The sequence below is a fragment of the Lithobates pipiens genome, unplaced genomic scaffold (assembly GCF_037356315.1).
Source record: "Lithobates pipiens isolate NorthernLeopardFrog02 unplaced genomic scaffold, aLitPip1_a1.2 Scaffold_18, whole genome shotgun sequence".
NCBI classification, from domain to species: domain Eukaryota; kingdom Metazoa; phylum Chordata; class Amphibia; order Anura; family Ranidae; genus Lithobates; species Lithobates pipiens.
This window is the reverse complement of record NW_027507758.1, coordinates 570964277-570990250: the sequence shown is the minus strand read 5'-3', so window position 1 is coordinate 570990250 and position 25974 is coordinate 570964277. Positions and strand designations below refer to the sequence as shown.

The following is a 25974-nucleotide window of genomic DNA, read 5'->3' as shown; positions in this document are numbered from 1 at the left end:
CCCTTTGGCTTTGTCAGGGGCTAAACTTGAGGCCTCAATATCAAGTAAGTTAAATGCAGCTGCTCTTTGACCTCCCCTCACATATGCAAATGTACAAAAGATTACATGCCAGGACCCCAGCGAGGGTTCTTGGTAATTTAGCTGCTGTAGGCAGTGCTGCATTTATAAGGGGGCAAAAGGGGCAACTTCCCTGAGCCCCCTTCCATACAAAATAATAAAAAAAGTATAGTAAAGTATAAAAAAAATTATATAACATAATTAAAAATAGAAACTCTGACCAGCTTCCCTGTCTCTACATCAGCAAAGCATCCTCATAAGATGATGCTGCCACCACCATGTTTCACGGTGGGGATGGTGTGTTCAGGGTGAAGTGCAGTGTTAGGGAACTTTCACACGGTGGTTCCGTTTTTTAGTTCAGTTGTCATTTTTTTTTTTTTTGTAAAAACAAAAAAAAGATCAAAAACAGATACAGATGTACATTTTTACATCTGTTTTCATGTCCGCTGACATCCGTTTTTCACAAAAGTGACCGAACTGAACTTCAAACTCTGTATATAGCTGGTTGTTAAGGAGAGGGCAGGGAAGCCAGCTGCTGTGTCCCTAACAACCAATGTAATATCAGCTGTCCCCCGCTGACCACTGAATGTAAAAAATAAATAAAAAATGCAGGCAAATAAAAAAAATTGGGAAAAAAAAGAAAAACGCATGGGGTCCATACCAGGCACTTCACGTCTAGTATGGACTCAGAGGAGAAAATTTGTTAAGAAAAATGGCGTGGGGTCCCTCCCAAAATCCATACCAGACCCTTATCTGAGCATGCAGGTCAGGAAAGGGAGGGGACAAACAAGCGCCCCCCTCCCCCATTCTGAACCATACCAGGCTGCATGTTCTCAACATGAAGGGATAGGTACTTTGGGGGGGGAGGGGCTCTGACATTGGTTCCATTTTGGGGCCTCATCCCCTTTACCATTTGGTGAAAAGTAGATGCCACTGCTCTGATCTTACCCTCTTTGTTCTCAGAAATATATTTTCCTATGACCAGCCTTAATATGTCAGCCTATAACTGAAATGGCTTTATAAATTGTGTTAAAGTGTCCATCCATGAATAGATCTCCAACCAGAAAACATTTGCTCCGTGTATAATGTGAATATGGTCTCAGCAGGTGGGGGTTGGTGTCTGTTTACCCTGACTGATAATTCCTTCTTACCAGACTAGCTGCATATCTCAGGACTTTGTGGTCGTTCTCTAACATTTTAATCACGTCTTTCTTGGGCGGCTTGGGAATCAGAGTCAGACAGTTCTGAAGAGAGTCTTCCAGCAGGCCGAAACCATTGTAAGGTGGGATCTCCTGGTGACACAAGTTAGAGAAATACAGATAACACAACATCAGGAGGAGCCATCACCTCGTATAACCACCACCATTTATACTACAGGAAAACAATGGTGTATTTCCAGGAAGGTTGTATTCTGGGTCATTATTCTAACATAAAGGCTGTCAAGGGTCCCTCTATTGTTCATTTATACATTGGGGAATGTGACTAGTAACAACCAAAATGTTTATTGGCGTTTCACACAGTGGGCAAAAAAAAATGAGAACTTCTGTTGGGTGTTTATTTCTGGGTGCGTCCCCATTTGTTTCCCCTCACCTCTTATCTTGGAGAAACAGGAAGTGAGAGAAAATCTTTCTAAAGTGAGGATAAATCCAAGCTCTGATATTTGTCATTGGAACCAGTGAGAGCTATCACCTCCCCTATGGATCTGGCACACTTTCTCTTCATTATGTTATGACAGAGATCATATCCCATGAAGATCTGTATACAACATCCTAAAAATTATATTAAACCCTCCATTTATGAAATATGTTCAGCAGCTGATTTAACCACTTACTGAGTGTGCAGCTTCTTTATCTTTCTTTCTTTCCTTGCCTATGTTCCAGCTGGTGCCATGAATGCTGCCCCAGGTTTCCTGTTTCAGGGTGGCTCCTTCCTCTTGCAGCATCCTTTGGAGTCACCCTTACATGCAGGGACTAGAGTTTGTCTCCCTACACTGTGTGAATTAAGAGAAACACACAGCCCCATAGCCTAGGGCAGCAAGGCACTCTCCTGATCCTCCATACTCTCCTTTCCCTCCTCCAAGCTAACAGACTGACTGGTGAGTGCACTGCCCACTGGTCTAGTGGTTGTAAACCATGATTAGCAAAAAATAAATAAAAAATCTCCTGCAAAGGCAACGGTATAATGTTCTAATATGCATTGCATACTAGCACATTATGAAATACTTACCTTAAAATGAAGCCCTCCAGCGGTGCACTGTCACCACTGACAGGGCTTCCATCTACACCCGGTCTTCATTCCAGGTTAGCAGGCTATGGCTGTATCAGTGGCTGGGGCCACAATGACATCACTCCTGCACATGCACGTGGGCGCCATCAGCTGAGGCATGTAGCTCTGAAGATCTGGCACGGTATGCCGAACCTTTAGAGTAAATGCGTCTGTAATGTCACCACTTGCATCCAGTGGGAATATCTTAAGTTTAGCAGATATTCAATGTGCCCACAGGTAAGCCTATAATACAAGTCCAAAAAATGGCTTTACTACCACGTTAAAGATGTGTACCACCCGCAATTTATTTTTATTTTTTATTCAAACACTGTAGCTGCAGACTGTTAATAAGGACACTTGCCTGTCCAGGGAGCCCACAATGTCCGCTACCCATTGGATCGGGTGCAGGCGCCGCCATTCTAATTAAGGGAAACAGGCAGTGGAGCCTTGCGACCTCACTGCCCATTTCCTTCTGCGCATTCGCGAGTAGCACGGTGCTTTGTGAACTGCCCGCTACCTTCTGGGACACACACATGTCCCAGAAGACATCGGGGGGCTCGCCGAAGTAGAGAATATGACGTCCTGCGCCGCAGACCAGATGGATCGGAAGTATAGGCTGTACTTCATAAAAAGCTAAATTAGAAGAAAAAATTAATTTTCTAACTAGGCAAAAACGAGTGGTGAAGAGGTGATCTTTTATTTAAGACCACCTCTCAAAAGTGGGTGGAACTCCGCTTTAGCTCTTTCTTGTGCAGTTCAGGGAAGCAGCACGGAGAAGGCATGAGCTAGTGACGTCACCGGCTGCGTTCAGTGGGAATATCTCCTAAACACCACAAGTTTAGGAGATATTCCCTGTGCCTACAGGTAAGCTTTATTATAGGCTTACCTGTGGGTACAAGGCTCTTTCCTGTAAAGTTCAGGGAAGCAGCACTGAAAAAGCATGAGCCAGCAGCATTAAAAGTTGTAAACTGCAAGCGCTAGGGTAAGAATTTGAAAAAAATTGTTTACTGGGGAATTTTCTTTTTTGTGTTCAACTAAAAAACACTGGGGGTTTAATACTATGTTCAACTAGACCTGAAGGGTGTTTGAAGGCTTCAACAAACCTGACCAAAGCTGGGCAAGAACTAAGCCGTGATAGAGAGCAATGTTCTCCCAGCCCTTTCCCAACCCCCTCACTTAGCTCACAGCCACAAGTAAGGATAGGGAACTGGGAGGAAAAATGGACACAAAGGACAATAACAAAGAACCGTCCGTGGACACTGTGCGAATGAAAGTCGAATCTAGGAAAAGGCAATGTTCACAGGACTCAGATTGCTCGCACCGGGCCCTTTTTCCAGTGGCTTGGTGCACAATAGCAACCCCTTGTTGAGAAACTCCAAGGGCCATGTCCTTGTATGCATTTTACTTTTGAATGGTGTATATCTTTACGCCACGTTGATAAATAAGGAACTTTATGTAAACTCCCTACATCACCCACTTCTAAAAGCTGTTTTTTTTTACTTGTAAAAAGGGCCTTTACAAGTGCCTACACGTAGTGAGACATTAGAGCTGCATCTTGTCCATAGCGTAGGGGAATTCCAGACACTTTCCCTGCAATAAGTCTGTATGCCATAACACAAAGCCCATACTATATCCTTACCTGTTTCACTTCTTCATTCACCTTCTTCTCCACACTAACAGGCGTCAGGTCTGCGAACGCCAAGTTCTCCTGGTAGAAGTCTCGAGTGTAAGCATCACAGTCATATAGGAAGAACTTTCGGCCTAGGATTGTGATGTGACTTCCCACTATGAAATCTCGGGGCGAGTACCACTCCGTCACCTCCTGATCTGACATCTCCAGGACACATTTAGGGAAGGTGTCTGTACGGGTTAAATGAGACATTACTAAAGAGACCTAAACAAATAACCTGGACCAACCTCACGATAAGAGGTACCAGACATGGTCCAAGAATAATTACAGGATGGGTTTGTGAGTGTTAGATATTAGTTATTAGCTTCTGAAAACTGGCGGTTGTTTTTGGCCCATAAACATGAGCTCCAACTCTTCAGCAGAAATGTATTGTACATGGATGTAAGGTAACCGTGCACACCACATGTGTCAAACACAAAGCCCTCCAGGCCATTTCCTGTGGCCCTTGCACTTTGTAGAGTCTTACAGATATAACCGACTCGTTGAGAACGCTGATGTGGCCCGCAATGAAATTGAGTTTGACACGCCTGGTTTACACAATTGTGAAAATTGCATGATTATTGCACCTACTGTACATTTATTCACGAAAAACAGAATGTAACATATACAGTACTAATCCCTAAAGGTATCCATAAAACCCAACTGAAAGCCAGGCAAAATTTGGATAGAGGGGGAAGAGTTAAAATCTGTTTTTATTTCTCCAAAATAAGGAGGTGCTGGATTCAACTTATCAGTAGGCTTCAAATTAAGGGCCCAGTGGCGCTCCCAACCAAAAACTGGGGAGGAAACCTAGAGTTTAAGATCCACGTGTACAAAGACTAATGAGAGTGCCAAGAAATCGGTCTAGAGCAGTGATGGTGAACCTTTGCACCCCAGATGTTTTGGAACTACATTTCCCATGATGCTCAACTACACTGCAGAGGTCATGATCATCATGGGAAATGTAGTTCCAAAACTTCTGGGGTGCCAAGGTTTGCCATCACTGGTCTAGAGCTTCAAAGTCTTTTAGTATTGGTTTTAATTCATAAAAATACCTTGAAATACCCGGTGTGTTATGGGAGTCTCAAAGATCTCCCCATACTTCAAAGCTTAGGTGTTATCAGTAGTGTGGAAGACTCAGAAATGGCATAGTCACCAGTATTAATTGTTTTCTGTGTAAAGGTTTCAAAATATTCATAGTCTGTCATTTATGAAAATGCTTCTTATGTTAATGTTTTGCTGATGTACCGATCCTGGATATTTTATTAACATTTACACAGAAAATAAATAACCCTAGTGAATATGTCCTCCAAGCCACTGATGACATCTAAGCACTATAGAAGGGGGAGATCTTGGAGTCTGCAATGCATTGGCCATTTTATTTATTTCTTGTTATGAATTATTCTTATCATACAGGATTTATATAGCGCCAACGGTTTGCGCAGTGCGTTACAATATAAAGGGATACAATACGGCAACAATACAATTCAATACAGGAGGGTAATAAGGCGAATACCATGACTAAACAACTTTGGACAACTAGACCGATTATTTGGTGTCCTCATTTTTTTTTACACGTTTTTCTTGTGTCTGCGGCCCCATTGGTGAAACTTTCACCTCTTGTCCCTGTGACACCTATACAAGAAATGCAGTATGTGTTTTTTACTGAAACAGGAAGGCACAAACAACAATAAAAATATTCTCATGTGTTCCCTTTGCCCCTCTTCACATCCTGACAGGAAGTGAGGGGAAATCTCCCCAATAGGGACGCCAACAGGAATAAAAATGACTCTAAACCTTTCCCTCTCCTTCCAAAACATTGATTTTGGCTGGCGTACGTCTTTTAAATGAATGTTTTTGTGTTTTTTTTATATATTTTTTTATTATCTTCGGGAAAAAAAAGAAACTTTGAAAGTTCTTTTCTTTTTTTTTGTGAAATACTAAATTGCCAATGAATATTTAAAATTTATATTTCTGCTCACCAAGTCTGCAAGAATATATTTCTGATATGTCACAATAAAAGTGATAGGCCTCATGTACACAGGACATTTTGCTAATTCTCCTAGACTCCTTACCTCCTGGCAGTAGCGTTTTGGTAGAAAAAAACGATTAACCTTTGTAAACACATGTGAGGCATTTAGATGTGACAAGCACCTAGGATTACATAAATTTCTTTAGCCAGAATAGTCATTTATTTATTTTGGCCATTGAAATGAATTAACGTTCAAACACTAAACGTGTCTAGCGCTTAGGTGCGTTTATGCACATCAACTGTTTTTTTCTGCTAAAACTCTGATGCTCCGGGACACACTGGCTGTGGGTTTTTTCTGCCTCCAAACACCCCTGCCTCTAAGCTCCTATAAATGCCTAAGTGTGCATTGACACATAGGCTAACATGCAGGGGCATTTAGGGGCAGGAAAAAAAAACCTGCCAAACTCCCCTAAGAGCAGCTGTAAAAACGTTCAGTGTGCATGAGGCCATAATGTAAATTTTCAGAAAAACATCTTTTATATTTAAAATGCCTTTCTTGAGCTCCAGTTTGGTGACTTTGCCTAGGTTGAGATGATGTCACCAGTCAGCTATCACAATAGTGATAGGAGCACTTCACCCGGCGCGTTTTGTCTGAATAGACGTCATCTGGGGTATCATACCCCTGATGTAGTCTATTCAGATGAAACGCTTCGGGTGAAGTGCTGCTATCACTATTGTGCCATCTTATGTGATTTACATTTTAGGGTGATCAAGGCTGGATTGTCGCTGGTTTTCCATCAACCATGGTGTTTTGACACCCAAGACTTTTTGACTTGAGAGGTATATGCCCCTTCAAGTCCAACTTTTCTGGTAAGCCTTCAGAGAATTGGTGGAAGTCTCCTCACAAGATTCCTTCACCTGTTGACCTTTATTGATGTCCACTGATCTACAATTATCAACTCACGGACAGTGTCCATCACCAGACTTTTTTTTTTTTTTATGACATTTTTGACAATTATCACGTGGTGGACATTTTCACAATGTTATTTATATTTATGGATTTATTTTCTTTTTTATAAGCGATGTATAATTTATTTTTTTAGTCTTCGACTATGCTGGCTGCTTAACTTTTCACACAGCGTGGTTTATACACATGATACTATTTAAACAAAAATTTAACTGTCCTTCTGGAGAACAAAGCAGATTAGGGCATTGTCCGGGAATGTGCTGTGATCTTGGTAAGGGGTACTATATACCTGGAAGTGTTACTCTTCTATATAACTTTACATGCATGCATTGAACAGGATAAATATATCCGATGCTGGGTCCAAGCGTGGACCATTGGTAACCTGCCTATAATTTCAGGCCTACCTTCGGCAGATGAGAAGAACAAGGTGCTGTGAGTAGGATTCTGTTTCATGGACAGAAATTATACCACCACAAAGCCTTGTTTGCTCCTCATTTCTGAGCACCGTCTCACCTTTTAAGTCTTTAATGGATTTGGGTAGGTGCTGTCTCTTCATCAGCACAGGGAAGGGATCTCTTCCATCATTCCTTTCATGGACCTCTCGGACCTCCACCGTGTCATCCACCAGGTAGTAATGTATAATGACCGGGCGTGCCTCCCCAAACATACTGTCCGAGTCATCCCACAGAGAGAAGAAACGCAGCACCTTTCAAGGTAGAGAACATTCAAGAGCCTGAGATTGCAGGATGTTACTTTCGTACCAGCCAATCACCAAACCAAATCTGATGGACACAAAGTATGTAGGCAAAGGACACAACCCTGCCATGTGAATGGACTAGTTTAACACCCACACCTTGGCCCTTTGTCCCACTAATACTGTGTCCAGAGCTAGATCCTGGGATCACAACACTGCACATGCACCATGGCTGTGAGTGGGGTGGTCCTTGTACATTTAGAGGTGGGGTCTGGGTGGGACCAGCCTGTATAGTAAGCATGGTGGGCAAGCCACATATATATCAAGTGATTTGGGTATGACCACCCAGAAAGTGGAGGCACATGCTGGAGACAGTCCCTCCAATTTGAAAAAGTTGTGAATATGCAGTCACTATGTTATTCCAGCTGCAGTCACCAGGGGAATACCTACTTCTCCCCACTCCCCTTATAACCTCTATGTTACTTAGTGACATACCCAGACCATTAGTAATATTTGTCTTGGTAAGCTGTGTTTATCAGCCCATATTTAAACGCTTCTTCAGGAAAGAGTTGAACTCTTCCACTTCCAGGTGGGAGCTGCTGACTGGCGCTATTAAACCCCAAAATATACTATATATACTATATTTCAGCTTACCAATCCTTAGATGTAGTGGCTGCATTAGTTTTTGTTTTTTTTCCTCTGTTTTCACCTGATGATTTGGCCAGTAACATACCTCCTGTATTAAAACGCCCCCACTCTGGATGAAGGAGCACAGCACCTTTGGTCTGGGGGTGTGTTATGCCGCGTACAAACGATCGGACTATGCGGCGGACTTAGTCCAGCGGACAACCCACCGGACTTTGCAGTGGAGGTCCAAACAAGCGGACCTGCCCACACACCACCGGACTTTTGAAATGAACGGACTTGCCCACACATGGAGTAAAGTCTGTTCCTTTTGAACGTGGCTCCAGGAAGCCGGGACTAGCGAAGGAAGTGAATGTCGCCGCCTCCATCGGCAAGATTGACACCTCGCTAGCCCCATCACCTGGTATGGATTTAAAGGGGAAGCCCTACGCTGAAAAAACGGCGTGGGGGTCCCCCCAAATTCCATAGCTGACCTTTATCCGAGCACGCAGCCTGGCCGGTCAGGAAAGGGGGTGGGGATGAGCGAGCACCTCCCCTCCTAAGGCCGTACCAGGCCGCGTGCCCTCAACATGGGGGGGTGCTTTGGGGAAAGGGGGGGCCTGCGTTGATCTTCTCTTCTGTCTTGGGGGGGTCTTCTTGCCAGACTCCTCCGCTATCTTCTGCTCTTTTGATAGCTCTTTTACTAGCGGAGGAGCCCGGCTTTCTTCTTCGCCGCCGTCGTCGCCACCGGGGGTCTTCTTCTGCTCTTTGGGGGTCTTGTCCCACTCTTCGTTTCTTTTTGCTGGGCCTCCGCTATCTTCTTATAGCTCTTTTACTAGCGTTGGTCCGGTCTTCCTTGCGATGTTGACACAACGCTCTCTCTAGCCACAATGGCAGGGACGCGTTGTGCGGCAACTTATATAGAGACAAGGGGCGGGGTCACCGGGTGATGTCACATGGTGACCCCACCCCTTATGATGTCACAGTCCCGGAGGATGCTGAACTCGCACAATTTCAAACCCTCATTCCAGTCCGAGTTTGGGAGCGACTTCAGAGACATCTGTGCGGTTTCCTGCACAGATGTCTATTAAAATTGCCCCTCGAAGTCGCCAAAAGTAGTGCAGGAACTACTTTTGGGAATCGATGCGGCATTGCACAGATTCAGGTGGTGCCCTTGCCGGCAATTTGACATGCGATTTATCATATCAAACTGTATGTCAAAACGGCCCGATGTGAACGGGGGCTTATTGTCAAAGCTTCATTGAACAAGCTGAAGGTAAAACCCGATTGCTTACTATACACCAGATTTTATTTGCACCAGTTTTAGTAAATCTCCCTCAAAGTGTTATGAAACCCAATGGATAATGAGTAAAAGAACACAGCCAGACAAGAACATCTGTTTACTTTGCTACTATATTTCCTGTGCTACCAAGACTCCTATCCTTAGCAATGCGTGTTGCCTGCCTAAGGACTACACAGCTAGTTATTCTACTGGTTTTCTGCTGGGGTAACATGAGAGTGGAGAGACCAATAAAACTTGCATTACCAATGCATAAGCAAGAGATCATGGGACATGTAGTCCTGCAAAGGGCCATGAGGGGGAGAGAGTGTGCTTGCTCCCTGGCCGGAAGTTAGGGGAAGCACAGCAAATGGAAGAGGGAGCGGTATAAATCTTAAAGGTAAATCATAGGTTTACAAAATGAGTACATTCATAAAAATATTGCATGCACATCAATAGAGAGCTTCCACCTAATATGAGGGTTTAATACTGCATAGTAATACATTACTTCAATTTAATAATTAATTAAATACCATTTAATTAATTTAATACAAATCTAATTTAACATTTAATTGAGTTTAGCATTGGCAATTTTGGTTACATTATACAGAAGCCATTTTTATAGGATCCCCCCTTCTTCCTTTCCTCCCATTCTGGAACCATATATGAATAATAATTCTGAATAGTCCTATATGCTAGTATCAACATTACTATGCCTACAGTGAATGGGGACTACCTTAACCTTCATGCTTTTCCCATGTCTCCATCTTGCCCCTCTGGGCAGTGGACAGTCACCATAATGTGGTTTAGTTGTGGTATGACCAGAACACGATGGCTTTGATGATCCCCATTTGTAACACAGATGTTTGACATTTAAAAGTACTATTAAGTACTTCATAGCTTGTCTAAATCTCTTTTCAATAAGAATCATTGGAAAGAAAAAAATCAAATTGTTACTCTTTGATACATCATGTGTGGCCAAAATAAACATGAATGTATGTACCAAGGCTGGAACACCAGTGTAGAAGAAGGAAGATCATCGATAAATAGAGAGTATATATATAATAGATAGGTTAATAGATAGATAGATACCTTGCGATCCATTGTTAGGAACTGCTTGAGTCTGTCAAAATCAGACGGGGTATTGTAGGTGCGTTGAGGCTGTTTGCGTAGCTCGGTGTAAGGATCAGTAGGGATCCCTTCTGTAGGGTTTAGTTCAATGCCTTCACTTTCCAAGAAATCCTGTGTATGAAGATCAGTAGAAGATTGTATAAGAGAATCAGCTGATGTATGTATGTATATATTATATGTATGTATATATATATATCTATCTATCTATATCTATATATAGATAGATAGATCTACATTGATATTGGGATTTAAAAAGCCACAAATGTGAGAAATTAACCTTGAATTGGCACTTTAACCTGTGTGTGCCACCTTCTGTGTTTGTACCAAGGCCAAAGATTCCAGGGTATGTAAACGTTTTATGAGGGCCATTTGGGTGATTGCTGTTATTATGATTTAAAAAGGATACAAAAAACGATGTGATAATAAATGGCTTCATGTGATTGCTATCCTTAAAATATTTTATTTTGGCATGATCAGTCCTATTTTTAATATAAATGCTATTATTTCACAATTTCTGCCAGGGTATGCATACTTTTTAGCACAACAGTATTATATGTGTATATATATATATATATATATATATATATATATATACTGTATTACAAATCATTATCTGTGTATTTATATAAAACCAGCATAAATACCTACTGTAAATCTCTTCTGATAATGTCCTGCACAGAGGCAATAATCTGAATGAAGTGAGTGAATGAGAGCTCTATTACATTGCACTGTGCCGTCAATCTACAGTTTACAGTAAATGTGCTTACAGGAGGAGAGCGCAGACCAGTGACCTCATCAGTGAGCTGCTTTTTCTTAATCGCCCAATCACAATGGGAGTTGGAGATCAGGCTATATTGCTTGACTTCAGAAAAGTGAGGTCACCAGCCTGCCTGTGTTGTGTGGGAAGGGTGTCTGAACCACAAGGAGAGCTCAACATAAATCAAGTCCCTTACAAGGTAAGACAAGTACTGTATTTTAGCTTTGTATTTAGTTGTTTGCCTAGAGGGGGGAGTGCCCCTAATTTTCTGATTTGTTTCCGGTTTTTATGTGTTGTAGATACTGATAAGATTCAAAATACTTTGGTTTCACTAGAAAAGTGTTACACTACATTTGAATATCACTCTATCTATTATGTCGTTTAGTTTTTTTTTTTTTTAATCTGCAGGAGTTAACATTTCCCAAAACTGACCAACGATTCAAATGTCACTTCATAATGTGGCAAACCAATGGGGTTCTCTACACCGGGGGTCTCCAAATGTTCCAGACAAAGGGCCAGTTTACTGCCCTTCAGACGTTTAGGAGGCCAGACTAGTAGAAAATGCCCCTGGAGTAAGCAATGTCCCATCATTGGTATCAGTGGGGGGAATACTGTTCCATCATTGGAATCAGTAGGAGGAATAGTGCCCCATCGCTGGTGTCAGTGCAAGGAATAGTGCCCCATCTCTGGTGTCAGTGGGAGGAATAGTGCCCCATCTCTGGTGTCAGTGGGAGGAATAGTGCCCCATCTCTGGTGTCAGTGGGAGGAATAGTGCCCCATCTCTGGTGTCAGTGGGAGGAATAGTGCCCCATCTCTGGTGTCAGTGGGAGGAATAGTGCTCCATCTCTGGTGTCAGTGGGAGGAATAGTGGCCCATCTCTGGTGTCAGTGGGAGGAATAGTGCCCCATCGCTGGTGTCAGTGGGAGGAATAGTGCCCCATCGCTGGTGTCAGTGGGAGGAATAGTGCTCCATCTCTGGTGTCAGTGGGAGGAATAGTGCCCCATCACTGGTGTCAGTGGAAGGAATAGTGCTCCATCTCTGGTGTCAGTGGGAGGAATAGTGCCCCATCGCTGGTGTCGGTGGGAGGAATAGTGCCCCATCTCTGGTGTCAGTGGGAGAAATAGTTCCCCATCGCTGGTGTCGGTGGGAGGAATAGTGCCCCATCGCTGGTGTCGGTGGGAGGAATAGTGCCCCATCGCAGGTGTCGGTGGGAGGAATAGTGCCCCATCGCTGGTGTCGGTGGGAGGAATAGTGCCCCATCGCTGGTGTCAGTGGGCGGAATAGTGCCCCATCGCTGGTGTTGGTGGGAGGAATACTGCCCCATCTCTGGTGTCAGTGGGAGGAATAGTTCTCCATAGCTGGTGTCGGTGGGAGGAATAGTGCCCCATCGCTGGTGTCAGTGGGAGGAATAGTTCTCCATAGCTGGTGTCAGTGGGAGGAATAGTGCCCCATCGCTGGTGTCATTGGGAGGAATAGTGCCCCATCATTGGTGTCTGTGGGAGGAATAGTGCCCCATCGCTGGTGTCAGTGGGAGGAATAGTTCTCCATAGCTGGTGTCGTTGGGAGGAATAGTGCCCCAACGCTGGTGTCTTTGGGAGGAATAGTGCCCCATCATTGGTGTCAGTGGGAGGAATAAGTGACTTGTATCAGTGGCTAGAGTAGTGCTTCAAGGACCGGTTAAAGGCAAGCAAAGAGATAGTGACATCTCTGCAATAGAAGTTTCATTTTATTTTGTCAAAATTGTGGTCAGTAGGAAGAATACTCCTTACATTGGTGGGTGTTCATTGGGAAGAATGCTCCTTACAATGATGCTCATTTTGGAGAATGCCCGTTACATTGGTAGGAAGTGGGAAGAATGTCCTTTATATTGACGGTCATTGGGAAGAATTCTCCTTACATTGGTAGTCAGTGGGAAGAATTGGCCCTTACATTGGCGGTTATTGGGAAGAATTCTCCTTACACCAGTAGTCAGTGGGAAGAATGCTCCATACATTTATTAGTCAGTGGGAAGAATGCTCCTTACATTGGTAGTCAGTGGGAAAAATGCCCCTTACATTGGCAGTCATTGCGAAGAATGCCCCTTACATTGGAGGTCAGTGGGAAGAATTGCCCCTTACATTGGCGGTCAGTGGGAAGAATTGCCCCTTACATTGGCGGTCAGTGGGAAGAATTGCCCCTTACATTGGCGGTCAGTGGGAAGAATTCTCCTTACACTGGTAGTCAGTAAGAAAAATGTACCCTTACATTGGTGGTCATTGGGAAGAATGCCCCTTACAGTGGTAGCCAGAGTCTTCAAACCAAGGCAGGTGCAAGGATTTTTGACACCCTAGGCGAAACCTAATTTTTCCGCCCCATTGGCTCCACCCCTGACTCCACCCCCTTTGCCCTGCCCATGTGATAGGAGGTGGCGCGATACAGGAAGCATCGGCTGTGCTTCCTCTAGCGCTGGCTCGAGTACTGCGCCTCTATTTACACTACCGGTCAGACGGAGTAGCTGCCTGAGACTGAGTTAGTTACATTCTGCAGCCTGCAGAGCATGCAGATGCAGAGGGAAATCAGTGGCCGGGCGCCCCTAGGCAGCAGTGCATCCTAGGCGGCTGTCTAGTTTGCCTAGTGGTAGCACCGGCCCTGCTTCAACCTCTCTGGAGGAACCAATTGGGTTACAAGGAAACTTGGTTGAGAGACTGTATCAATATATTTGAGGTAAGAATGGCTGCGGTCAGTAGGGATTGTTTATAGAAGCTAATCAGATTGCCCGTTTTACTTTCTCATGCGGCATTGGGAGAAGAAATGGGACAGTCTGGTTGGGCTTTTAAGGACAATACAGGCTTTCTGAGACAACCCTTTTCTTGCCAAATGAATTCCACCTATATAATAAATGAACAGAAGAACAATTACATTCTTTTTTCTCCCCCCTGCCAAATATTTGAACACAAACCCTATCTCTGCCTGGAATTTTGCGATCCTAGCCTGTACCCCATGGGGCTTTTTCCAGATCTGGGCAGCATTATGTTTTACGTTCCTCTGTGTGGTCTGTAGGGTACCTTTGTGAATTGGTCACAGCTGATGATACGGAAGGTCCTTCCATACAACATGATGTTGATGCCCACGTTAAGGTCCCTCCAGTGATAGGGATCACCATTGTCATTCTTGGGGTGTCTCTGGCGCTTGATGAACGTTCCCTGAGGTATTCCGGAGTTCTCAACTGGGGGTTCCACCACAGATATGCTGTCATCTTCTAGGTAGTAGTACACACATACTCTGCGCACCCTGTAGTGCTCATCCTGGGAGATGGGGACAGTCTCCTGGAAGTAGCCCTCAAATTTTAACACCTGAAATTAGAAAAAAAATCAAATAATATTCTTAGTTTAATGTAAACAGTAATATAAGATAAAAAAGACAATTTAATATCTACTCCTCAGTCCAGTACAAGATTTTGTTTTAAAACTAGAATTATGGACTCCTATTAGATAAAAGTATTTGCTACAGCACTTAATTATATATTCATGTGCACTTGCATATACACTATATTGTCAAAAGTATTGTGACACCTGCCTTTACACATGCACTTTAATCGCATCCCAGTCTTAGTCCGTAGGGTTCAATATTGAGTTGGCCCACCCTTTGCCGCTATAACAGCTCAAACTCCTCTGGGAAGGCTGTCCACAAGGTTTAGTAGTGTGTCTATGGGAATGTCTGACTATTCTTCCAGAGGCGCATTTGTGAGGTCAGGCACTGATGTTGGAGAAACTACATGCATTAGAGCCTGAGGCTTTAATTAGCTTAAAAAAAGGGCGGGCCCGGGGCGCGGAGCACTGCGTTATCAGCGCTACAGAGACATGTATTGTGTATTAGAAAGCAAGTACCAAACCATTCTCAATATATGACAAAGAAAATTCCCAAAAATTGGTTGGACATACACTTTGAGACTCATAGTTGGTGCTGTTGCTCTTTCATCAGACCAACACTGGGTAAAGATCCCACAAGGCATTGGGTGGATACCACTGGTGGATCAGGCCCATGGTTATCCCCATGATAAATCTGCTGTTCAATGTCATGTTCTGGTTTATCCAGACTGACTTGCACATTACTAAGATATGCAAACTCTAAGAATACCGGTTCTGTCCAGGTAGGGAAATAATTATCTAAATAATTACGAGCATAAAGTCTGTAAATAGTGTCAATGATACAGTAGCTGACCAATATCTACCTTCTTGTCAAATGCCACGTGTGCCGGAATGAAGGTAGATGATGGGGCTTGCTTTGCTTGGCCATAGGTCAGCGTTGGTCTCTTATTAGCCAGCTCATCCAGTTCAGCCTGTGACAGCTGGTTCACTGTGATTGGGTCTCGCCCAATCCCCACTGTTGGAAGCAGCGGACGACTAAATCCATCCCGATAGGTCAACGTCTGAGAGCGTTGGAAAGCCGATTTCTGAAATACCCAAAAAAATAAAATATTAGATTTTTTAAGATAACATACACAAAAGCCTGGCACTCTGATATAATATATAGCCAAGTATACATTATATATACACCGTATATATATATATATATATATATATATATATATATATATATATATATACTATATATATATATATATATACTATATTTCCAAAAGTATTGGGATGCCTGCCTTTACACACACATGAATTTTAATCGCATCCCAGTCTTAGTTCATAGGGTTCAATATTGAGTTGCCCCACCCTTTGCAGCTCTAATGGCTTAAACTCTTCTGGGAAGGCTGTCCACAAGGTTTAGGAGTGTGTCTATGGGAATATTTGACCATTCCTCCAGAAGAGCATTTGTGAGGTCAGGCACTGATGTTGAATGAGAAGGCCTGTCTCGCAGTCTCCACTCAAATTCACCCCAAAGGTGTTCTATTGGGGTGAGGTCAGGACCCTGTGCAGGCCAGTCAAGTTCCTCTACCCCAAACTCACTCATCCTTGTCTTTATGGATGGGTTCACCACTGCTGCATAGCCAGTCACACAGCATTTCCTTCTTTCATTAGGACACAGAAATCAGTCTTTGGCTCTTTTTTTTAAATGTAGTTTTAGGTGATCATACATTGGATGAGGTAAGGGATTATGGGATGCCCAGAGTGACAACAACACAACTTCAGGGACACTTCCTCCCTATTTACTGACTCGTCTTCCTTCCACCCTATTTACTGACTCTTCTTCCTTCCGCCCTATTTACTGACTCTTCTTCCTTCCTCCCTATTTACTGACTCTTCTTCCTTCCTCCCTATTTACTGACTCTTCTTCCTTCCTCCCTATTTACTGGCTCTTCTTCCTTCCTCCCTATTTACTGACTCTTCTTCCTTCCTCCCTATTTACTGGCTTTTCTTCCTTCCTCCCTATTTACTGGCTTTTCTTCCTTCCTCCCTATTTACTGGCTTTTCTTCCTTCCTCCCTATTTACTGGCTCTTCTTCCTTCCTCCCTATTCACTGGCTCTTCTTCCTTCCTCCCTATTTACTGACTCTTCTTCCTTCCTCCCTATTCACTGACTCTTCTTCCTTCCTCCCTATTCACTGGCTCTTCTTCCTTCCTTCCTTCCTTCCTCCATATTTACTGACTCTTCTTCCTCCCTCCCTATTTACTGACTCTTCTTCCTTTCTCCCTCACACACTTGGTTCCACATTGTAGAACTTCTGCTGATTCACTGGGGGAACTGACAGGCTTTTGTCAGTCCAACAACAGCCCATTACAGGCAGGAACTCTCAGCCCCTTGGCAAAGTAGCACATAAGGAGTGAACAGCTTATTACATCACCTTCTGCTTCCCTGTGGCCACTGATCCCAGTTCCACTGCTTGCAGAAAATGCTAGCCTGTTGGCTGCCTCTCTCTTTCCAGTCCAGCATTTGGTGGTGCAATTTTTACAGTGATTTTAGCGCATTTTGTCACTGGACAATCGTTGGCAAAATCACACTGCGGTTGGGGTGCCATTAAGAAATATTGTGTTTTGCAGTGATTCTGGAATCGCAGGCAGAATCACGCGATTCCGTCCGCAATTCCAGTACGCTCAGGTGTGAACAGAGCCTTAGAATTACAGGTACAGAAGGAGGGGATAACATGTGGTGCATATGAAGGATGGTTAGTGTGAGGGTTACAAGGAGGGCTAGTTGTAGCCTAGTTCACATCTATGTGTTTCGGGAATATGTGTAAAATTGTGTGCTTTCCTGACACCCATTTAGCAGACCCACAGCGTCGCCATTAATTGTTACTTGCAACCCACAGCATCTACAAACATGCAGGTTTTTGCACACACCGGCACCATGCAGATCCATGTGGCGTGTTTTCAGGGCCAGTTCACACAAGAAGATGGTGCTGGAAACCCATACGTGTTTCCCCACCACATTCAATATGCACTACATCCTAATCGTAGGTTGCAAACTACTTTTGGTGCACTGCGATTTTAGCTCAATCAGAATGAATGGGCTGAAATTGTACCACACAGGACTGCACGTGAATCACACAGAGCGTGTTCCTGTGCGATTCCTGGTGTGAACCGACCCTCAGAATAGAGTCAGGGATTTATTTTCCACATTTCTCATGAATAAGGCAGACCCATTCAAAATGCCCCTGCCCTTGGTCACACGGTCGGACATTCCGACGGATAATGTCCGATCGGACCGTGTTGTCAGATAATCCGACTGTGTGTGGGCTCCATTGGACTGTTTCCATCGGAATATCCGACGGACAAAGCTTTAGAGCTGGGCTATAAAATTTTCCGACAACATGATCCGATCGTACTTTGTCCGATCGTTTGTAGAGAATTTCGATCGGACAAAGTGCCATGCGTGCTCAGATCAAATTCCTAGACCAAAGCTATTGGCTACTAGCCTGAACGTAGTCCCGTCGTAACGAAATTACGTCATCACGTTCTGAACGATCGGATTTTCCGACAACTTTGTCCGACCGTGTGTATGCAACATCAGTTTCGGACAAAATCTGTCAGACAAAATCCGACGGATTTTGTTGTCGGAATGTCCAACCGTGTGTACAAGGGCTAAGGGTTACAGTTCCAAAATGGCTTAACATGGAGGCATATAGGAAGGGATTGTGTTAGGGTTATAGGGGGGGTTAGCATTAGGGATATAGGGAGGGTTATGCCGCCTACACACGATCAAATTGTCCGGCGTACTTAGTCCGCTGAAACGCATTTCATCAGACAATCCGATTGTGTGTGGGCTTCAGCGGACTTTCTCAGCGTAAAGTCCGGCGGACTTAGAACGTTGTTTTGCAGTCCAATCTTTCCGCCTTGGACTTGGGTTTTCATTGGACAATACGTTCGCGAGTATGCTAGTCCAGCGGACTAAGAATGGCGTATGCTCAGAAGCAAGTACGAGAAGGAAGCTATTGGCTACTGGCTATTGAACTTCCTTTTTCTAGTCCCGTCGTACGTGCTGTACGTCCTCGCACTAGCAAACGCTGGACTTTCTGTGTGTCTGTGTGTGGCCAAGTCCGTTCGGTAGAAAGTCCGCCGGACTATCCGCCGGATTGTTTGCCGGATTAAGTACGCCGGACTATTCGATCGTGTGTACGCGGCATTAGGAAGGGTTAGTGTTAGGGTTATAGGGAGGGTTAGTGTGAAGGTTACAGTTCCAGAAGGGGTTTGTGCAAGGTGCACAGAGAGAGTTAGGCCACTTTCACACTGAGGCGCTTCTAAACTGCCAGTAAAAACACTGAGCACTTTTGAAGAGCGTTTCAGGCGCTTTTGAAGAGCTTTCCATTAATTTCAATGGAGAGGAGAGTTTTTCACAGCCCTGCCAGCAAACTGCCCCAGTGTGAAAGCATTCATTGATTTTAATGGAAATACGTTTTCGTGAGCTTTTTAGGCGCTGTTTTTAGCGTGAACGTGCCTGAAAAGCGCCTCAGTGTGAAAGTGGTCTTAGTGTTAGGATTACAGTTCACTCTCCACACCAGAAGCTCTGTACTGAAAACGACTGGCACAGAGCTCCCAAGGCTAAAGCCCCATTCACATTTTGTGTGGGCGATTCTAAATGCAATTCGCTTCAATGGGCTGCCCTATGCGCATTTTTTGCCCAAAAGAAGCTCCCGCTCCTCTCTGGGCGACAATCTTCATGCTGTTTTTTAAAGGCGCATTTTGTGTGATTTCAGCGCGATTCTGTTGTGCGGCAGTTGCAGAAAAGTTGCGCCGGGTTTGGGGTGCCACGCAGGACATGCAATTTTGGAATCACCAAGTGTGAATGCGGCCTAAAAATGAACGTAGTGTCCATCTTTCATGTACAAGGCAGATTTTCAGGTATTAAAGACACCTACACTGTACAACAACAGCAAAAAAAAAAAGAAGATATTCATTATTAAAAAAAACTAAGAAAAAAACCAAACTTTTTTTTATAGTTGCCCATAGTAACCAAACTCCATCACCTTCTGGAGCAACAAGGAAACAAATCAGACGGTCGCTCTGGGTGACGCCGACACCTCTCCTTCAGGATATAGTCAGGAAGGGGGGGTGACATTAAGACGCGGTATAAGAAGAGATAGAAAAGCTGTAAATGAAAAAGGAGCTGTGTGCGGCAGACCGCTGACCCTCTGCATATGGCACAGGCAGAGGGGTGACTTACCGTTGGGTCTCGGTAGGTGTTCCCAGGCAGGAATGGCAGCCCATGGACAGGGTGGGAGGACATGGTCTCTGGGTGCCTCTCTTGTGTCCCTGCTGCCTCTCAGTTACTCTGCAGCTTGCTGCGTCTCCAAGCAGCATCCAGACTCTGGTCTCCATGGGAACAGTAAACAGACTGGCCGGACACGCCCCCTAGTGCTGACGGACAGCTGAGAATGCTTCATGTTATCCTCTATACAGGATGCAATGATGTATTTCCTCCACTGCAATCCTTAACCACTTCATTACCACCCAACAAAGGCTTGCATGTTTCTTTTTTTTTTGTTCTGCACACAACTAAGCCAAGATGTATAATACCAAAAAAATTCTGGAACCTCTATACCCCTAATTGGACAAAGCGATTTTTACATTTCCACTGTTTATTCAGCTATAACTGGAAGTGAACATAAACATATTTTAAAACTGAATTCCACTTTTTGTAAAAATAATAATAATACTAATAATGATGAAGATAATAATAATAATTATAAATGCAATAAGCAAAAATCAAAAAAGTGCATTTATTTATTTGTTTTGCATTTTGGGTTGGCAACTGCAATTGCGGATCGCTTGTGCAATGCTACGGCTCCTGCAGACTATTCCTCTGGCTCAGGTCAGTACCAAGGTACAGACCTTTAAGCCCCATACACACTATTAGATTTTCTGCAGATTTTTGTCTTCAGATTTACCAAAACCGTGTAGTGCAAGGGCTTGTCTGATTGCATACAAATTGAAAATCTTATGCTGCGTACACACGGTCGGACATTCCGACCACAAAATCCGTCTAATTTTTTTAGACGGATTTTGTCCTAAACTGCTGTTGCATACACACGGTCAGAAAATCCGATCATTCGGAACGCGATGACGTTCGTTCGTTACGACGGGACTATGTTGAGGCTAGTAGCCAATAGCTTTGGACTCGTAATTTGATCTGAGCATGCGTGGCACTTTGTCCGATTTTAATTCTCTACAAACGATCGGAAAAAGTCTGATCCGATTTTGTTTGTCGGAAAATTTGAGATCCCACACACGATCGGATTCCGACAATATAATCAGATCGGACCTTTTCCATCTGAATTTCCGACCATGTATATAGGGCATAATGCCGAGTACACAAGACGGAACTTTCCGTCAGAAAAGGTCCGATGGAATCATTCCGTTGGATATTCTGATCGTGTGTGGGCTTCAATTGACTTTTTTCTTCAAAAATTCCAACGGACCTAGAAATAGAACATGTTTCAAATCTGTCCGATGGAATCAATTTCTATTGGGAAAACCGTTAGTCTGTATGCTGGTCCGACGGACCAAATACGACGCAAGGGAAGCTATTGGCTACTGGCTATTGAACTTCCTTCTCTAGTCCTGTCTTACATCATCATGTTCAAAATGAACGGACTTTGGTGTGATCATGTGTGGGCAAGTCCGTTCGGTCGAAAGTCCGTTGAGAAGACCGTTGGACCTTTTCTGCCAGAAAGTCTGGTCATGTGTACACGGCATTATGCCATGTACACACGGTCGGACTTTCCGGCAGAAAAAGTCAGACGGAATCATTTCATCGGTTATTCCGATCGTGTGTGGGCTTCAGCTGACTTTTTATTTTTATTTTAATTCTGATGGGCCTAGAAATAGAACATGTTTTAAATCTTTCCGACAGAATCTACTCCGACGGATTCGAACGTGATGACGTACGACTGGATTCGAATAAGGAAGTTCATAGCCAGTAGCCAATAGCTGCCCTAGCGTCGGTTTTAGTCCGTCGGAATAGCATACACACGAGCAAATTTTTCGAAGGGACCGGGTCCGGCGGAGTTCCTTCGGAAAAATTTGAAGCATGTTCCATATTCTAAAGTCCTTCAGACTTTGGCGAGTCAAAAGTCCGTTGCAGCCCACACACGATCGAATAGTCTGACGGAATCAGTCCGTTGGACTTTGGATGTTGAAAAGTCCGCTCGTGTGTACGGGGCTTAATAGTGTGTATGGGGCCTAAGTTACAGAGCTGGAGGAAGTATTAGGCCTCTTTTTACACGGTCTTTCCGATCAGGTCCGCCTGTCAGTTTTTCAGGCTGACCTGATCGGACGCTTCTTTCACGTCTATGGAGCGACGGATGTTTGGGGGGTGACATGTCCTAGGGTTCCCCCCTCTTCCCTTTAAACCTGAACACATATTAATTCAGTGGCAGCCCGTCCATTAGGGGAGCCTGGGCGCCACCCCCTCTCTCCTCGCCACCACTATATGCAGTGGATGCATTGCATGAATCTATCCACAGCCGCCGCAGCCACCCCCTATTTATGTGTCTGGCCCCTTTCAGGGTACCAGGAGCATGAATTACAGTGACCAGGTTTTTTTGTTTTTTTTTAAGCACCTGATTAGAGCCAGAGACTCTAATGCCTTGTACACACGGTCGGAAATTCTGACGGAAAAGGTCCGATTGGATTATATTGTCAGAAAATCCGATCGTGTGTGGGCTCTATCGGACTTTTCCGTCGGAAATTCAGACAGAAAAAATTTGAGAGCATAATAGTTTTCAAAATAGAGAAGAGAATGCGACCGAAGCCCACCCAGGTGTGTTGCAATAGTGAATGAATATTCGCTGTTGCAACACTGATCATCCTCTCTGCCAATCAGAAAGCAGGTATGAAGCCCATTTCCCGATTGGCCAAAACGTCAGGCGATCCTATTGGACGCCTAGCGCCGGGAAGAGCAGAGAGGAAACACACCACAGAAGCTGCTCCAGGAGAGGACACCGGAGCAACTTTCCCCCGAGCACACCAGGCTGGAAGATGCCCGCATCAGCTCCGACCGCTGCTCTCACCGCCTGCATCCAGGGGAAGGACAGCGGGTGGTGGTGGGGCAGGGGGTGTTAGTGCCGTGGCGCGCCACTCAGGGGGAGTTAGGTGGCAGTTGTGCTAGTGCCGCTCCACTGGTGGCGCGGGGGGGTTGTTTTATGCCAACCCCCAAAAGAAAAACCACCAGCCGCCACTATATTAATTACAAAGATTCTGTGGCTGATTAAGGTGGTGATTAAATTCACTTTGTTCTTTATCTGCATTAAATTAGCCTCGGAACCTCTGTAATTATTATGTGTTCTGTTTTAAAGGGATAAGGTGGCAACCCGAACATGTCCACTGAAGCCCCTATTTTCTATCCATCTGGCTGATGGGATCGAATGAAAACAGACAGTCGCTGAAAGCGGGGCTCTGACAGGTCCATCCCCGCACAGTGAGTGGAGACGGATCTGTCATCCGCCTGCTCAGCAGAGATCAACGGATCGATCCCCCACTGACCGCCCATGTGAAAAAGCCCTTAGGCTAGGTTCAGATCTGTGTCTAAACTGCTGCTCCTCTGAAAAACCATCAGCATTTGGATGGCTTTTCAAATCGGTTTGACAAGCAAGGAGGAGGCAACGTGATGCCTCCTCACCACCTCTTTTTAATCCCATAATTGACGCACAAATGCACCGCAATTGCAGCGCTTCCTTAATTGTTTGAATGGTTCACATTCAGCAGGTTTGTTGCCTGCCAAGTGCAATGTGTCGGATAATAATTGTGGCAGCTGGGAAGTATCGTGACCATGGCATGGGAGATCCTTCCCGCCTGCTGCTATTTCAGTTTAATGGGGGGCACTAAAAACACAGTTAGTGTAATGTGGGAAACACACTAAAAGTTTTTTCATTCAACTCAGCGGGCTGAATGAAAAAACAACAACATACAAACACAAGCAATATTAGTGCAGCAATCTCCCCTGCTATGCCATTGTGTTCTGACAGGGGGACCGCCCTCCCACCAGAACAGACTGATCATCACAGGCAACCCTAGGGCTGGCAGTCATTGCTTGCCAGCACTGATCGGATGCTGGTTTTGCAGGATGCACATTCAACAGAAGCCAGTCATTAGCTACCAGACGATAGTCGGCCCTTGTGTACCAGCCTTAAACAATCCCAATGGCCTATAAGCATTTATTTCTGAAACCACATAAAACAGATCCCAAAAGAGGAACAAAACCAACCATTGGTTGGTCTTATCCCCCAGGTGAAGGCACATCGGATGGCGGATTATCACAAATGCATTTGGATGATTGGAGCACATAGTGGTGAACACCAATTAACCACTTGCCTATTGGGGACTTAGACCCCACTCCTGCCCAGACCAATTTTCAGTCTTCAGTGCTCTCACAATTTGACAATTACTCAGTCATCTAATACTGTACCCAAATTTTTTTTAGTCTTTTTTTTCATACAAATAGAGCTTTCTTTTGGTGGTATTTGATCACCTCTGGGTTTTTTATTTTTTGCTCTATAAATGAAAAAAGACAGAAAATTTGGGGGAAAAAAAACAAAATTTTCATTGTTTCTGTGATAACATTTTGCAAATTATTAATTTTCTCTCACGTGGCATGTGTATAACACAAATGACACCCCAAAATACATTTTGCTACTCCTGAGTATTACGATACCACATGTGTAGGATTTTTTCACAGCCTAGCCACATATAGAGGCCCAACATGCAGGGAGTACCTTCAGGTGTTCTAGGAGCATAAATGACACATCTAACTTGTTGACTATCTATAACACTTTTGAAGGCCCTGGAGCACCAGGACAATAACACGTGGCACTGATGACAGATGGCATGATGGCTCGTGACACTGATGTGGCACTGGTGACAGATGGCACTAATACATGGCACTGATGATACGTGACACTGATGACAGATGGCAGTAATATGTGGCACTGATGAGACGTGACACTGATGGGGCACTGATGACAGATGCCACTAATACATGGCACTAATGACACTGATGTGGCACTGAGGACAGATGGCACTGATAACAGATGGCACGTGACACTGATAGATGGCACTGATAACAGATGCCACGTGACACTGACAGGTGGCACTGGGGACAGGTGGCAATGGGGACAGGTGGCACTGATAGGTGGCACTGGGGACAGTTGGCACTGATAGGTGGCACTGGGGACAAATGGCACTGATAGGTGGCACTGGGGACAGTTGGCACTGATAGGTGCCACTGGGGACAGATGGCACTGACAGGTGGTACTGGGGACAGATGGCACTGACAGGTACTGTGGGCACTGTGTTCACTCACTATTTAGCACAGGTCACTCTCCCTCCTCACACGCTGTCTCTGTGTGAGGAGGGAGAGTTGGCAATGAGAGATGATCTCATATGTTTACATATGAGATCATCTCACATTGGACACTCCGATCGAGTGCTATGGCCATTTAGCACGATCTGTTATTGGCCGTGTCCAAGAGACACGGCCAACACAGATTTCCCCCGATGCGCACACGTGGCGGCACGCAAGGAGGAAGTAAATAGGAGGATGTGCAGGGACGCCCTCCCGGGAATTGAGCGCCGTGCTGTAGCCATCTTTCGGCTATAGCGCGGGCGTCTCCTTGTTAAGGAAACAGTATTTTGGGTAAGTGAACACACCTGTTTTTTCTGAAAAGAGAAAACAAACAGGAAGCAGGCGTATCTTAGTTAAGACTGTATAGTTTTAATAGACAAAGTGCATTAAAAACACTCACATTTAGGTTTCATTACTCAGGCACAGGTTAGTCCGGTTACACCAATCTCTGTCACAGCTTCCAGCAGAGGGGGCCATGTCCTGTGAATCCTTCTCATAGCCGGTGTTCTGACCAGCAGGAACCTTCCAGCATGTGTGCAGAGTCCAAAGCGAGGCTTGGAGAGCAGATAGCGGATTACAGGGAAGCACTGGAACACAGCATGTGGCGTGATAGCTTCACAGACAAAATCGCAAACGCATTTCCGAGCATGCGCACTAGGGGGGTGTCTGTAGTGCACGCTCCTTTCCCAAGCTTTTATGAAAGATTGAGCAATTGCTGGAAAATTCATACCAAAGGACACTTTATGGACTGATGCACTGTTTTGTTTTGTTAATGTTAGGTCCCTGGTGC

At 44.6% G+C, this 25974-nt stretch overlaps 1 protein-coding gene across 1 annotated transcript in view; it reads right to left on the bottom strand.

The window, feature by feature from the left end:
- EFHC1 (EF-hand domain containing 1) overlaps positions 1-20175 on the bottom strand; it is a 28406-nt gene extending 8231 nt beyond the window's left edge. Inside the window, exons 1-7 of the mRNA XM_077489026.1 lie at positions 20007-20175; positions 15626-15847; positions 14460-14747; positions 10620-10769; positions 7444-7636; positions 3962-4182; positions 1209-1349 (exon numbers count right to left, since the gene is read on the bottom strand). Of these exons, the coding sequence (XP_077345152.1) occupies positions 1209-1349; positions 3962-4182; positions 7444-7636; positions 10620-10769; positions 14460-14747; positions 15626-15847; positions 20007-20069 (1278 nt within the window). The 5' untranslated portion in view covers positions 20070-20175. The remainder of the gene's footprint in view (positions 1-1208; positions 1350-3961; positions 4183-7443; positions 7637-10619; positions 10770-14459; positions 14748-15625; positions 15848-20006) is intronic.
- Positions 20176-25974: the final 5799 nt, after the last annotated feature.